The sequence below is a fragment of the Colius striatus genome, chromosome 3 (genome assembly GCF_028858725.1).
Source record: "Colius striatus isolate bColStr4 chromosome 3, bColStr4.1.hap1, whole genome shotgun sequence".
Classification (NCBI taxonomy): domain Eukaryota; kingdom Metazoa; phylum Chordata; class Aves; order Coliiformes; family Coliidae; genus Colius; species Colius striatus.
Genome location: NC_084761.1, coordinates 785,185 through 797,817, shown reverse-complemented (window position 1 = coordinate 797,817; position 12,633 = coordinate 785,185). Strand labels below are relative to the sequence as shown.

General features: G+C 60.1%; 1 protein-coding gene across 6 annotated transcripts in view; it reads left to right on the top strand.

The window, feature by feature from the left end:
- Positions 1 to 12,633, top strand: part of WDR90 (WD repeat domain 90) — a 35,569-nt gene that overhangs the window by 3,313 nt on the left and 19,623 nt on the right. For all 6 annotated transcript variants that reach the window (XM_061993611.1, XM_061993612.1, XM_061993610.1 and 3 more), the window contains 13 exons: positions 391 to 499; positions 1,699 to 1,766; positions 1,861 to 1,970; positions 3,117 to 3,347; positions 3,874 to 3,942; positions 4,539 to 4,649; positions 5,296 to 5,441; positions 5,732 to 5,789; positions 7,447 to 7,565; positions 8,473 to 8,634; positions 9,456 to 9,586; positions 10,848 to 10,964; positions 11,837 to 12,072. In XM_061993611.1, coding sequence (XP_061849595.1) covers positions 391 to 499; positions 1,699 to 1,766; positions 1,861 to 1,970; positions 3,117 to 3,347; positions 3,874 to 3,942; positions 4,539 to 4,649; positions 5,296 to 5,441; positions 5,732 to 5,789; positions 7,447 to 7,565; positions 8,473 to 8,634; positions 9,456 to 9,586; positions 10,848 to 10,964; positions 11,837 to 12,072 — 1,667 coding nt within the window. The remainder of the gene's footprint in view (positions 1 to 390; positions 500 to 1,698; positions 1,767 to 1,860; positions 1,971 to 3,116; positions 3,348 to 3,873; positions 3,943 to 4,538; positions 4,650 to 5,295; positions 5,442 to 5,731; positions 5,790 to 7,446; positions 7,566 to 8,472; positions 8,635 to 9,455; positions 9,587 to 10,847; positions 10,965 to 11,836; positions 12,073 to 12,633) is intronic.

Sequence of the window (12,633 nt, the reverse complement as noted above, 5' to 3'; positions counted from 1 at the left end):
GCTTTGTGCTGGGAATCTGCCCAAAGGGGCTGGCCAGCAGGAAAGCATCTGTGAGGGGGGAGTTTGAGATGCTGCTTTCACATTCCTGGCTGTTACATCTTTGGTGAACTTACAAACGCCCGAAGGAGGGAACAGAATGAGGAAAGAGCCTAAATGCAAACCATGGGAAACCTCTGGCTCAGTGAACAGCAAAGGCAGCGAGCCTGGGGTGGTGCCTCAGTGTCAAGGGTTTGTGCTCGTTGAATGCAGGCTGGAACCCTGTGCAAAGGTGTGTTGGTGTGATACACCCCTGGTTGGAATCTTCCCCTTTGGGTGTCCTCAGGGAGGGAGGTGGCTGTGCTGCCCTGGGCAGCGTGGCCCTCAGCCAGCTCCCGCTGCTCTGTGCCGCAGGGGTGACGCCAGGACACCGGCCCCGCCGCGGGCTCAGCGCCATGCCCAGGGAAATGGCCTTTCCCGTGCCCAGGGGAGAGCAGTGGCACCAGCTCTACGACTACATCAGGTACAGCCACCCCTCGGCTCCCAGAGCTGCCCCTTCCCTGGGGAGGCCGGGAGGGGTGACAGAGCCAGACAAACCTGGGCTCCAGCACACACGTGTTCACCCAATCCCAGAGTGTGGGGCTGGCAGGGCCCTGCAGAGCTGCCCCAGCCCCTGCTCCAGCAGCTGCCCCTGGCTCAGGGGCACAGGAACATGTCCAGCTGGGGTTGGAAACCTCCTGAGAAGGAGCCTCCACACCCTCCCTGGGCAGTTTCACTCCAGCATTTTGGTGTCATTAACCTGGCCTGAGCTTAATTGCTGCTGGGGGAGGGAAAAGGCCGTAGAGCTGTGCAGTGCCTGGTGCTGGCAGCAGTTCCTTCTCTCAGTGGTCGCTTGCTGGGGAAGGGGCTGGAGCACAAGGGTGCTGGGGAGGGGCTGAGGGAATGGGGGTGCTGAGCCTGGAGAAGAGGAGGCTGAGGGCAGCCAGCAGCACTCTCTGACACTCCCTGCCAGGAGGCTGCAGGGAGCTGGGGGTCGGGCTCTGCTCCCCAGGCAGCAATGACAGGACAAGAGGCAATGGGCTGCAGCTGCCCCAGGGGAGGCTGAGGCTGGAGCTGAGGCACAACTGTTTCCCTGAGAGGGGTGTGAGCCCCTGTGCCAGGCTGCCCAGGGAGCTGGGGCAGTGCCCAGCCCTGGAGGGACCCCAAAGGCGTGGAGCTGAGGTGCTGAGGGCTGTGGGTCAGTGCTGGGCTGGGCAGGGTGAGGGCAGGGTTTGGACTCAGCTTCAGGGGCTTTTCCAGCCCAAGTGATTCAGGGGGCTAACAGCAGAACACGAGGCCTCCTTTGTGTGCTGTTTCTCAGGAGCTCTCCAGCCCCAAGTGCCAGAGCAGCCTGGCAGGGGCTGCTGAGCTGCCTCCTTGGAGGCAGATGTGAGGGGCTCCCTCAGCTTTGGTGCTGGGCTCGCTGCCTTGGGCCAGGCTGTTGCCAGGGCACCGTGTTGGGCGCCAGCTGCAGCTCACCCCGGTCAGCGCCTGCGGCTGGGACTCAGGTGCACGGTGCCACGTTCACCCCTGGAAAGGGCCAGAGAGAAGCTTTGGTATCCCTGTATCTGGGGAGGAATGGGGCAAAAGGGTGGATATTGTAGGAGACAGGAGGGTTTTGTGCTGGGCAGTGAGTTACAAGGTGGGATTCCCAGTTACATGTTGCCTTCTGCCTCTGCTCAGGTTCCCGTCTGAGGGCTCCTCGGTGCTGGTTGACTCCATCCAGAAGAGCTGTGCCAGTCCTGCAGCAGGTGGGAGGGCTGGGGCCAGCAGCCCAGGCTGTGCCACCCCAGGTGGATGCCTTGGCTTTCCAAAAGAGCTTGACCTGCTCCTCGTGTCACCCAGGTGGCCAAAGCCCAGCGGACCCCGGCTGCCAGCTGCCGCAGCCAGGGGCACTCGCCAAAGCGCTCCGGGACCGACTGTCCCTCGTCCATCAGATAACCAGTCCCGAAGCTGTAAGTGCTCCATGGAGGAGGCTGCAGCTTCTTTCTGCTTCCTCTAGAGCTTTTCCCCACACCTTGCCTGTGAGTTCCTTTGTTTAGGATGCAGAGGCTGCTTGTTGTCGTTCACAGACGGTCTGGGCCTGGTGTGACGGGGTGGTTCAGTCTGGTGGGGGTTAAGTGATGATGAGAGACATGCCAAGAACCTCGTAATCTCCAGACATCTCTTCTCCCTGTCTCAACTGAGGCAGCAAATAGTTGTGTCTTCAAATTGTAGATAGGAAAGGAGGACTGGAGGCTAAAGAATTTGATGGGGTGCCCTCAGGGAGCAGAGCATCGAGTGAGTCGGGTGGCAGGCAGCTGGCTCCCCCTTGCCACTGGCTCCCCCTTGCCACTGGCTCCCCCTTGCCACTGGCTCCCCCTTCCCTGCTGCTGGGGGTGCAGGAGCTGGTGCACAGACTGGCTGACCCAGCAGCATGGTGCTGAGCTTTCAGAGAGGGGCTGGGAGAAGCCACCCCTCCCACCTCCTGAGATGGGGAAAATGAGGGGTGTGAGCACTGTGCTGCTCTGAGCTGGGATGCACCCAACTGGCTGGCCAGAGGGCAGCTCTTCCAGAGAGTGTGCAGGGCTGGGTCTTCCCTGGGGCTCTGGTTTGCTTCTGGAGGAGGAGAGCTGTGTGTGGACAGCACTAGGAGCGTGGCTGGTTAACGTGCCTGGCTGAGGTAGGTACCCAGCACACTGCTCTGCCTCAGCATCACTCCATCCCTGTTTGTGTAAGTCTGGAACACCTCTGTGAGGAGTATCTAGTGCCAGCACAAGGGGTGATGGACATCAGCTGGGACACAAACAGTTCCCCTGGCACAGGAGGAGAAGCTCCTTTGGTGCTGAGGTGAGGGAGCCCTGGCCCAGGCTGCCCAGGGAGGGTGTGGAGGCTCCTTCTCAGGAGGTTTCCAACCCCAGCTGGACACGTTCCTGTGCCCCTGAGCCAGGGCAAGCTGCTGGAGCAGGGGCTGGGGCTGGAGCAGCTCTGCGGGGCCCTGCCCACTCTCACCACTCTGGGTTCTATGAATGTACAGTCACACAGGAGGGTTGTGGGTGTCTCCCTGTCTCTGCCTTGGTGGGGGGTGAGGGGCTGATCCCTGAGGCTTTGCTCTCTCTCAGGTGCCACGCCGGTGTCCTGTAGTTATGAGACACATCCCTGAGGTTCAGCTCCCTGCCCCAGGGCCCCTGAGAGCTGTGGCTGCTGCGGGGCAGGAGAAGGAGCAGAGGCCACCCAGTGTGGCAGACGTGGCGCAGGCAGCAGCAGTCGCTGATGGTGACGGTGGCATCCACGTGTACGCTGCCCCCAGGAGCAGGCGCTGCCCCCAGACTGTCCCCAGCGCCTCGCAGGGGGTGAGTCAAGTGCTGAGGAGCCACAGCTCCTGGCTGGCTTTGGGATGCTCTGGGCTGCTGCTCATGAGCCAGGCAGGAGAAGCACAGAGAACACAAGCTTCAGCCTGGGGTCTCAGTGAATCCACTGCAGTGCTTTTGCTGGTGGTGGTGTGACTAGCAGATGCCCATTCCACTCATCTCTTGCCTCACAAGAGGGACCCTGTGTTCAAGCCTTAAGCCAATAACAGATGTTTATCCATTTGCAGCATCTGCAGCTCCCTCTGCAGGCATCCCCAGGGCTCTGGGAAGGGTGGCTGTAAACCCCAGCCTGGGGAGAGAGCTGCTCAGTTCTGCCAAATCCCAGCTCCTCCTTCCTGCCAGACCTGACTTCTTGAGGTTTCAAAGCCCTCTCCTCTAACAGGAGAGAACTCCAAGCTGCTTCTGTCATTGAGAGAGAAACAAGCCATGGGGATGGAGGGGGCTGTGGGCAGAGGACCTCAGGCTGGCTCCAAGTGCAATGCTTGTGTGTGTCTGGTTGCTTTTGCAGAGGCTCTTGCCAGATCCCATCCTGAGGCTCAGAACGATTATTGGCTTTGGAGGCTGCAGCACCAGATGGGTCAGTAGCTCAGATGCTTTGGGGAGCACATCTCTCATCATGTGGCCAGGGTGTTGATTGTTTGGAGGCAGGAAAGGCAGCTGAGTGCCACCCTTCCTGCAGTTCTCCACGGGGAACATCGCCCCCAGCAAGTGGGCACAAGCTTGTGTTTGTGCACAGGCCTTCCAGGGTCCAGCAGGGAGCTGGGGGAGTGCAGGAGCCTGCAGGTCTCACAGGGGCTGTGTTTTAACAGCTTAAGGAAGGGCTTAAGGGGCCTTGCATTGTTTCTGTGAGACACAGTGCCTTGCCTGTAGCCTGTGTTAGGGTGAAGAAGAAGTCATTTTGATCCAGCCATTTCAAGGCTGTGCCAACATCATTATCCCTGTGTCTGCTGTCCATGCAGAAGAGGTGTCTGGTACAGTGAATCCACTGAATTAAGTAGGGTGTTTGCTGGGCTCTTAGTTTTCCTTTCTGAATTAGAAGAGAGTTGGCATGGAGAGCATTCTCTCAGCTGTGCATGTGCAGCACATCTGTTGAAGGAGTCTCAGTGGGTGCAGCCTGGGGCCTGGGCACCTCTGACGGAACCCCAGCCCTCTCCCTCCTGCCTCGTCCTGCAGGTGCTGTGGACTCAGGACAGCTCTGTGGTGGTGTACCCCTGCCATGCTGTGATAGTGGCCCTGCAGATCCACACAGGAGAGCAGAGGTTCTTCATGGGACACACAGATAAGGTAGAATCAGAATCACAGAACCATTTGTGTTGTTAAAGCCCCTGAAGCTGCTGCAGTCCCAGCCCTGCCCTCACCCTGCCCAGCCCAGCACTGACCCACAGCCCTCAGCACCTCAGCTCCACGCCTTTGGGATCCCTCCAGTGCTGGGCACTCCCCCAGCTCCCTGGGCAGCCTGGCACAGGGGCTCACACCCCTCTCAGGGAAACAGTTGTGCCTCAGCTCCAGCCTCAGCCTCCCCTGGGGCAGCTGCAGCCCATTGCCTCTTGTCCTGTCATTGCTGCCTGGGGAGCAGAGCCCGACCCCCAGCTCCCTGCAGCCTCTTGCCAGGGAGTGTCAGAGAGTGCTGCTGGCTTCCCTCAGCCTCCTCTTCTCCAGCCTCAACACCCCAGGTGCCCAGCACAGGGGACAGTCCCTGCCCTGCTCCTGCTGCCACCCCAGTGCTGATCCCAGCCAGGCTGCCCTTTGCTTCTTGCCCCCTGGGCACGCTGCTGGCTGCTGTTCAGCCGCTGGCACCAACCCCCCCAGGCCCTTTTTCCCCGGGCAGTGTCCAGCCCCTCTGCCCCAGCCTGGAGCTGCCTGGGCTTGGGGAGGCCCAAGGGCAGGCTCCAGCCCTTGCCCTTGTTCCAGCTTGTGCCTCTAACCGCAGGTGTCAGCCCTGGCCATGGACAGCAGCAGCACGGTGCTGGCCTCGGTGCAGGCTGGGCCTCGGGCCGTGCTGCGCCTCTGGGACTTCCCGACCGGCTCCTGCCTCTCTGTGTTTAAAACCCAGGCCCAGTCCCTGTTCTCCCTGAGGTGGGTTTCAGCCTGGGTGCAGGGTGTGTTCAGGTGGGTGAGGAGTTGCAGCACAGCAGCTTTTCCGTGCCATTCCTGGGTGATGAGGCGGGGTGAGTTACCGCTCCCCTTCAGCCGCCCGTGTTCATCACCGAGACCTGCTGGCGCCTGGCCCGGAGCAGCCCAGGCTCTGGCAGCTCCCTGAGCTTGTCCCTCAGGCCTTGCTGTCTGCACTTGTGTCCTTTTGTTCCTCGCTGGGATGAGCTGGGGGTCCCGGGAGCCGTGTTTCACCCGCTGCCCTCCTCTTGCAGCTTCTCCCGCGACGGAGCCGTTCTGTGCGGCGTCGGGAGGGACGGCCACGGCAAAACGGTGAGAGCTGGGGCTGGGCACCTTTCCCTGCTCTGAGACAGCAGCACGAGGTGGCTGTTTGCTGCTTCTCCCAGCTTATGGTGGTGTTTTTCAGACAAACATGTTCTGCAGTCAAAGGGAGATCCCTTTCTCCTTGTCTCCTTCTGCCCGCTGCTCGGGAGCGTTCACATCCTCAGCTGCAGGCAGATCCCTCGGGAAGCAGCCTGTGAGACCTGCTGGGGCTGAGCTTTGGGGCTGCTTCTGGCCCTGGTATGGTCCCAGGGACGAGCCCAGGTGGGGTGCTGAAGGGGGCTCAGGCACAGCACCGCTGCCTCCACAGCCCTCTGTGTGCTGAGGGTGACGCGGGTGCCTGTGGCGTTTTGAGCTGGAAGGTTTGCAAGCACCCCATGAGGGCCTGGGAATTGAGGTGGGAGGCTCAGCACTGACTGAAGCTCCAAAGCTCTGCTTTTTGTAGCCTTTAGGGCAAGGTGTGAGGTTTCATCTTTCAGTTGTGAGCACTGCAGGCGTCGCTGCTGGAAGGGACACGGAAGCTGCCCCGTGCCGACGTAGTGAGGCCGTGACGCAGCTCCCACTGCACAGTCACAAGTAGCTGTGGCATGGCACTGGGGGTATCACTGTTTCCATCCACCAGTCTCTTACTGATGACCACAGGGCTGTCACTGTGCCTGTTAACTGCCTGCAGTGGCAGTGGGCTGGGACCTGAGTGGGAGCTGGAAGGGGGCAGGAGGGGTCACTAGGCTGAAAGCAGGATGGGACCAGGGATCACCAGGCTGAAAGCAGGATGGGACCAGGGATCACCAGGCTGAAAGCAGGATGGGACCAGGGGTCACCAGGCTGAAAGCAGGATGGGACCAGGGATCACCAGGCTGAAAGCAGGATGGGACCAGGGGTCACCAGGCTGAAAGCAGGATGGGACCAGGGGTCACCAGGCTGAAAGCAGGATGGGACCAGGGGTCACTAAGCTGAAAGCAGGATGGGACCAGGGATCACCAGGCTGAAAGCAGGATGGGACCAGGGATCACCAGGCTGAAAGCAGGATGGGACCAGGGGTCACCAGGCTGAAAGCAGGATGGGAAAAGAAGGGATGCTGGGATCTGGCCAGGAGCACTTCTCCCAGGGTGGTGCCCATCCCAGCCTCTGAGGTGATCCCAGCTCTGGTTTTAACAGTGTTCTGAAATGCAGAGCATCAAACCACCTCCATTTCTTCGCCCATCCTCTCCTGTCCTGTGGGGAGAGCGTTGGACTCTCTTGCCCCTGCTGGTGGGTGCTGTGAGCACACAGACATGCATGGGAGAGCCACCCCCAGCTCCCACAGAGCAGCTCAGCCCTGGCACAGCTCTTCCATCTCACAGTGCCCTCTCCTCCCTGCATTTTCTTTCCAAGCCTGAGCCCTGTTGCCAGGCAGCCTTGTGATTTAGAGCTTGTAATTATGGATGTCAGAGCAGTGTATTGCCAGAGAGCTTTGCAAAGCTATTGGACTGTCCTGAACCCTCTGTGTGAGAGGTGGGTTTTTTCCCTCCTGCCTCAACTCTGTTTTGTGCCCAGCCCTGGAACAGGTTCCTGTCTGTGCAGCTGGTCAGCTACTGCAACAAAAAGCTCTTTTGCTGCCAAGGTTTCCACATTTGAGCTGCTGTGACAGTGCCTTTTCTTGCTTCAGATGGTGGTGGTGTGGAACACAGCCCAGGTGACCCATGGAGGGGAGGTGGCTGTGCTGGCCAAAGCACACACAGATGTGGACATCCAAGCCTTGAAGATTGCCTTTTTTGATGATACCAGGTAACATGCAGAGAAAGTAAATGGAAAGCATTGTTTCTGGCCTGGCTGTGGGGGCAACAGTGGTGCTGCAGCTGGCTGGTTGCCATTCCAGCCCTGAGGTCCTGCTGTTGGGTGCTGGCCCTTGAGGCACTGGCCTTTCACCAGGGGCTCAGAGTCCTGCCCTGCTCCTGGGTGAGGGGATCGAGGGCACCCTCAGTCAGTTTGGAGGGGACACAAAGCTGGGTGGGTGTGGAGATGTGTCTGAGGGCAGGAAGGAGCTGCAGAGGGCTCTGGCCAGGCTGGAGCCATGGGCTGAGGGCAGTGGGATGAGGTTTAACAAGGGCAAGGGCTGGAGCCTGCCCTTGGGGCTCCCCAAGCCCAGGCAGCTCCAGGCTGGGGCAGAGGGGCTGGAAACTGCCCGGGGAAAGGGCCTGGGGGGGTTGGTGCCAGCGGCTGAACGGCAGCCAGCAGCGTGCCCAGGGGGGCAAGAAGCAAAGGGCAGCCTGGCTGGGATCAGCACTGGGGTGGCAGCAGGATCAGGGCAGGGATTGTCCCCCTGTGCTGGGCCCTGGGGAGGCTGCAGCTCCAGGGCTGTGTCAGTGCTGGGCCCCTCAGTCACTGCCACAGGGACACTGAGGGGCTGCAGCTGGGGAAGGGGCTGGAGCACAGGGGTGCTGGGGAGGGGCTGAGGGAATGGGGGTGCTCAGTGTGTTTATATTGGATATTAGGAAAAATGCCTTTCCCAAAGGGCTGTTGAGCCCTGTGCCAGGCTGCCCAGGGAGCTGGGGCAGTGCCCAGCCCTGGAGGGATCCCAGAGGCGTGGGGCTGAGGTGCTGAGGGGTCAGTGCTGGGCTGGGCAGGGCTGGGAGTGCAGCAGGGGCTGTGGCAGCTGCAGTGACTGTGGTTGCTGCTGCCTCTCTCTGGACAGGATGGTGTCGTGTGGCAGGGCCAGCGTGCGGCTCTGGCGCCTCAGGGCCGGGTTCCTGCGCTCCTGCCCCGTCGCTCTGGGCGAGTTCCAGTCCCTGCACTTCACGGACCTGACCTTGGAGGAGCCGCAGGCGGCCGCGCGGGACCGGCCGGGCCACACGCTGTAAGGGGCCGGTGGGGCAGCTGCGGGGCTGAGGCGGCTCTGCTGGAGCTCAGCGCTCTGCTGGGGCCTTCTGGAGGAGGCACAGGCGCTGCTGGCTGCAGCACAGCCCAGGGAATGGCTCTGTCCTCCTGCCATACTGCTGTTCTGCCCTATTTAATGGCTCTCTCCCTGCCCTGAGGCTCGGGCTTAGCTTTCTGCTGGCAGCAGCAGGAGCGTGGGCCACACTTTGCCTACAGGCTGATACACACCTTGTTGTGAGGGTTTTATTCTCTGGTGATGGATTTCTTCCCTGAGAGGGGTGTGAGCCTCTGTGCCAGGCTGCCCAGGGAGCTGGGGGAGTGCCCAGCCCTGGGGGGATCCCAAAGCCGAGGTGCTGAGGGCTGTGGGCCAGTGCTGGGCTGGGCAGGGTGAGGGCAGGGCTGGGGCTTGATCTTAAAGGTCTTTTCCAACCCAAAGGGTTGTGTGGTTCTGTGAAAGCCAGACCTTGGTAGCTACCACATACTGCTCCATAAACACAGAGCTGCAAGCCCAACTGGCCCTGCCTCCTCTGGGCTGTGTGCTCTGGCACAGAGCTTCTTTTTTGAAGCCTGTGCTGAGTTTCCAGCTCTTTTGCTAGTGAAGGGACGTGACATAAACCACAAAGCTCTGACTGGTGCAGGTTTGTAGGTGGCACGTGGAAAGGTGCCCTTGGACACCTCATGGACCTGTTTTGTTCTGGTGAATCCCTGCCCATCAGGCACAGTTTAATGGGTAAAACAAACTGGGTTGTTAAACTCGACCAGCACAGCTCCTCTTAACCCCAGGGTCTCTCTCCTTCCCAGTTTTGTGTGCAGCAGGAGCGGCCACGTGCTGGAGCTGGACTACGAGAACGTGTGTGTGAGGAGCGTGCGGCGGCTGCTGCCCACACAGCCCCAGCACTGCCCAGGGCAGGAGCAGCCAGGCAACGGGGCAGGTGGGAGCAGGGGCAGGCAGGGAGGGCAGGGGCAGAAACACAGTCCCAGGGGTGGGGTTGGGCAGGGCCCTGCAGACCAGCCCCTGCCCCTGCTCCAGCAGCTTCCCCTGGCTCAGGGGCACAGGAACGTGTCCAGCTGGGGTTGGAAACCTCCTGAGCAGGAGCCTCCACACCCTCCCTGGGCAGCCTGGGCCAGGGCTCCCTCCCCTCAGCACCAAAGGAGCTTCTCCTCCTGTGCCAGTGGAACCTTTTGTGTTCCAGCTGATGTCCATCACCCCTTGTCCTGGCACTAGAGATAAGAAAACACCAGCTGCCCCATCCTCTTGACAAACACCATTTAGGTGCTTGTCAGTGCTGCTGAGGTGCCCCTGAGCTCAGGCTTCTCTTCTCCAGGCTGAACAGCCCCAGGGCTGCAGCCTTTCCTCCTCACACACATGTTCCATCCCCTCAGCATCTTGACAGCCCCAAACAAACTCAGACAAAGGTCTGGGGATAGAAACCATCTCCTTACCATCTCTAAGGATCATCTGGGGTTGATGAGGTCGCTGCTGGCTGTTCACCCCTGAAGCACTGCAAAGACCTGCTGGGGTTTCATCTGAAGAAACAAAACTGTAGCATTTGAAGTGCTGAATGCAGTTTTCAGAGAAACCCTGCTTTTAGAAACCCTGGTTTTAGAAACATGAACCCACATCTTCATTTGCTGGCAGCAGCCTGAATGCAGAGATGGGAAAGGAGCTCCACAGACTGACAAACAAGATTAGTTTGGGGATTGTTGTCATGAATCAGCTTGTGCAGTGTTTGGGAGAGCTTTGCTGAAGTACTAAGTAGTGCAGCTTCCAGCTCTTCCTTTGATTTTTTTAGCAATGGGAAGAATTCCCTTTCAGGTCTGATTGCTCTCATATCTCACAGCTTCAGGTGCACTTTGCTTTGGCAAATTGAGCTCGTGACTCTAGAGAGGGGGTTGGGACCCTGGTTCTCCCTTTGTGGGTGAGAAAGTGCCCAAGAGAAATCATGTCCTTGGGTGTCCTTCTGGTCACAGTGCTGGCTCCCAGCAGGCTCTACACCTGAATCAAAATAACCCAGTCCATGTGCATCTTTATCCTCTCTCCTCACCGTGCTGCAGAGGGGATTTGAGATGTGGAAAGGAAAGGGGTTTGTACCTGCTTCCCTGCCTCGGGTGGAGCATTGGCCTCAGCCCTTGGCTCAGATGGAGCTGTCTTGTTGCAGCTGAACAGGTAGTGTTGTGGGGTTTGGTTTTCAGGCCCTGGGATCGCCATCAACAGCATCAGCATCTCCTCAGCCTTCTGTGCCACGGGCTCAGAGGACGGCTACCTGCGCCTCTGGCCACGGGACTTCTCAGCCGTCGTGTTGGAGGCCGGTGGGTAGAGCTGGGAGAGGTGCTCCTGAGCTGCCCCTCTCCCCCAGCCTGCTGCTGAGAGGCCACAGCTCCACTGCCATGTCTCCCAGAGCAACTCTCACAAACAGGGGGGTCCAGGGGTGGCTGCCATGGGAGTCTCCAGCAACAATGGTTCACTCCCATAACCCCCAGGAGAAAGGCAGTGTCTGGGTGAGGGCAGCACTGCCCCCTGGCTCCTGTGCCCTTGTACCCGCAGCTCAACTGTCCATGGAGAATAAGGGGAGAAGTCAAGCACCTGTGTTGCAACAATCCCCTCAACAGCAGAGCCTGGGGACTCCTAGAAAGGGCAGAGACTCAGTCACTAAACTCAAACCTGCCAGTGTTCAGCATTCAGGCTGAGGGCTGCTCATTCCTGGCTGCAGCACTTCCAGGGAATCACAGAGTCATTTGGGTTGGCAAAGCCCCTGAAGCTGCTGCAGTCCCAGCCCTGCCCTCACCCTGCCCAGCCCAGCACTGACCCACAGCCCTCAGCACCTCAGCCCCACGCCTTTGGGATCCCTCCAGGGCTGGGCACTGCCCCAGCTCCCTGGGCAGCCTGGCACAGGGGCTGACACCCCTCTCAGGGAAACAGTTGTGCCTCAGCTCCAGCCTCAGCCTCCCCTGGGGCAGCTGCAGCCCATTGCCTCTTGTCCTGTCATTGCTGCCTGGGGAGCAGAGCCCAACCCCCAGCTCCCTGCAGCCTCCTGTCAGGGAGTGTCAGAGAGTGCTGCTGGCTGCCCTCAGCCTCCTCTTCCCCAGGCTGACTGGAGGCTAGCTGTCCTAAACACAAAATGGGTTCCAGCTGCTGCTGCAGCCTTCCCAGGGACAGTCACCCACTGGTGTGTCTCCCCCAGAGCACGAGGCTCCGCTGAGCTGCGTGTGCATCAGCCCCGACGGCCGCAGGGTGCTGTGCAGCACGGCAGCTGGGAGCCTGGGCTGCCTGGACATCCCCTCCTGGGGCTACAGCACCCTCATGCGCTCCCACGGGGGCTCTGTCCTGGCCTTCTCCACCGAAGGGCTTCGGAAGCAGATGGCAACAGTGTCTCGGGACAACAGCGTCCGTGTGTGGGACCTCAGCTCCATGCAGCAGGTGCGTGAGACGGGACCCGGCACGTGTCTGACCCTCACGTGCAGCCTGCCTACTGGCTGGGCTGGATGTTACTGTTCAAGAGCCCTTAAGTGACCTCCTGGAAGTGTTTCAGGGTCCTGTGAGTAAGAAATTGTGCCCCTGTGCTGGGCCCTGGGGAGGCTGCAGCTCCAGGGCTGTGTCAGTGCTGGGCCCCTCACCCACTGCCACAGGGACACTGAGGGGCTGCAGCGTGGCCAGAGCTGGGGAAGGAGCACAGGGGTGCTGGGGAGGGGCTGAGGGAATGGGGGTGCTGAGCCTGGGCTCTGGAGGCTGCAATGAATGTCAGGACGAGAGGAAACGGCTTAAAAGTCTTTTCCAAGTGAAATGATTCTATGAAGTCCTTTGCAATGTGGTTCTGGGGCTTTAGCTCCATGTGTAACGTGGCCTTGGCTGCTCAAGTGGTTGTTAACCCACGTTGCTCTTTAACCCAAAGCATGACACCAAGGGCTTTGTCCAGCTGCCCAAGGAGCCAGGACTTCACTGGCCTTCAGCTCCACCCAGGCAAGACGAGATCTCTGCCGT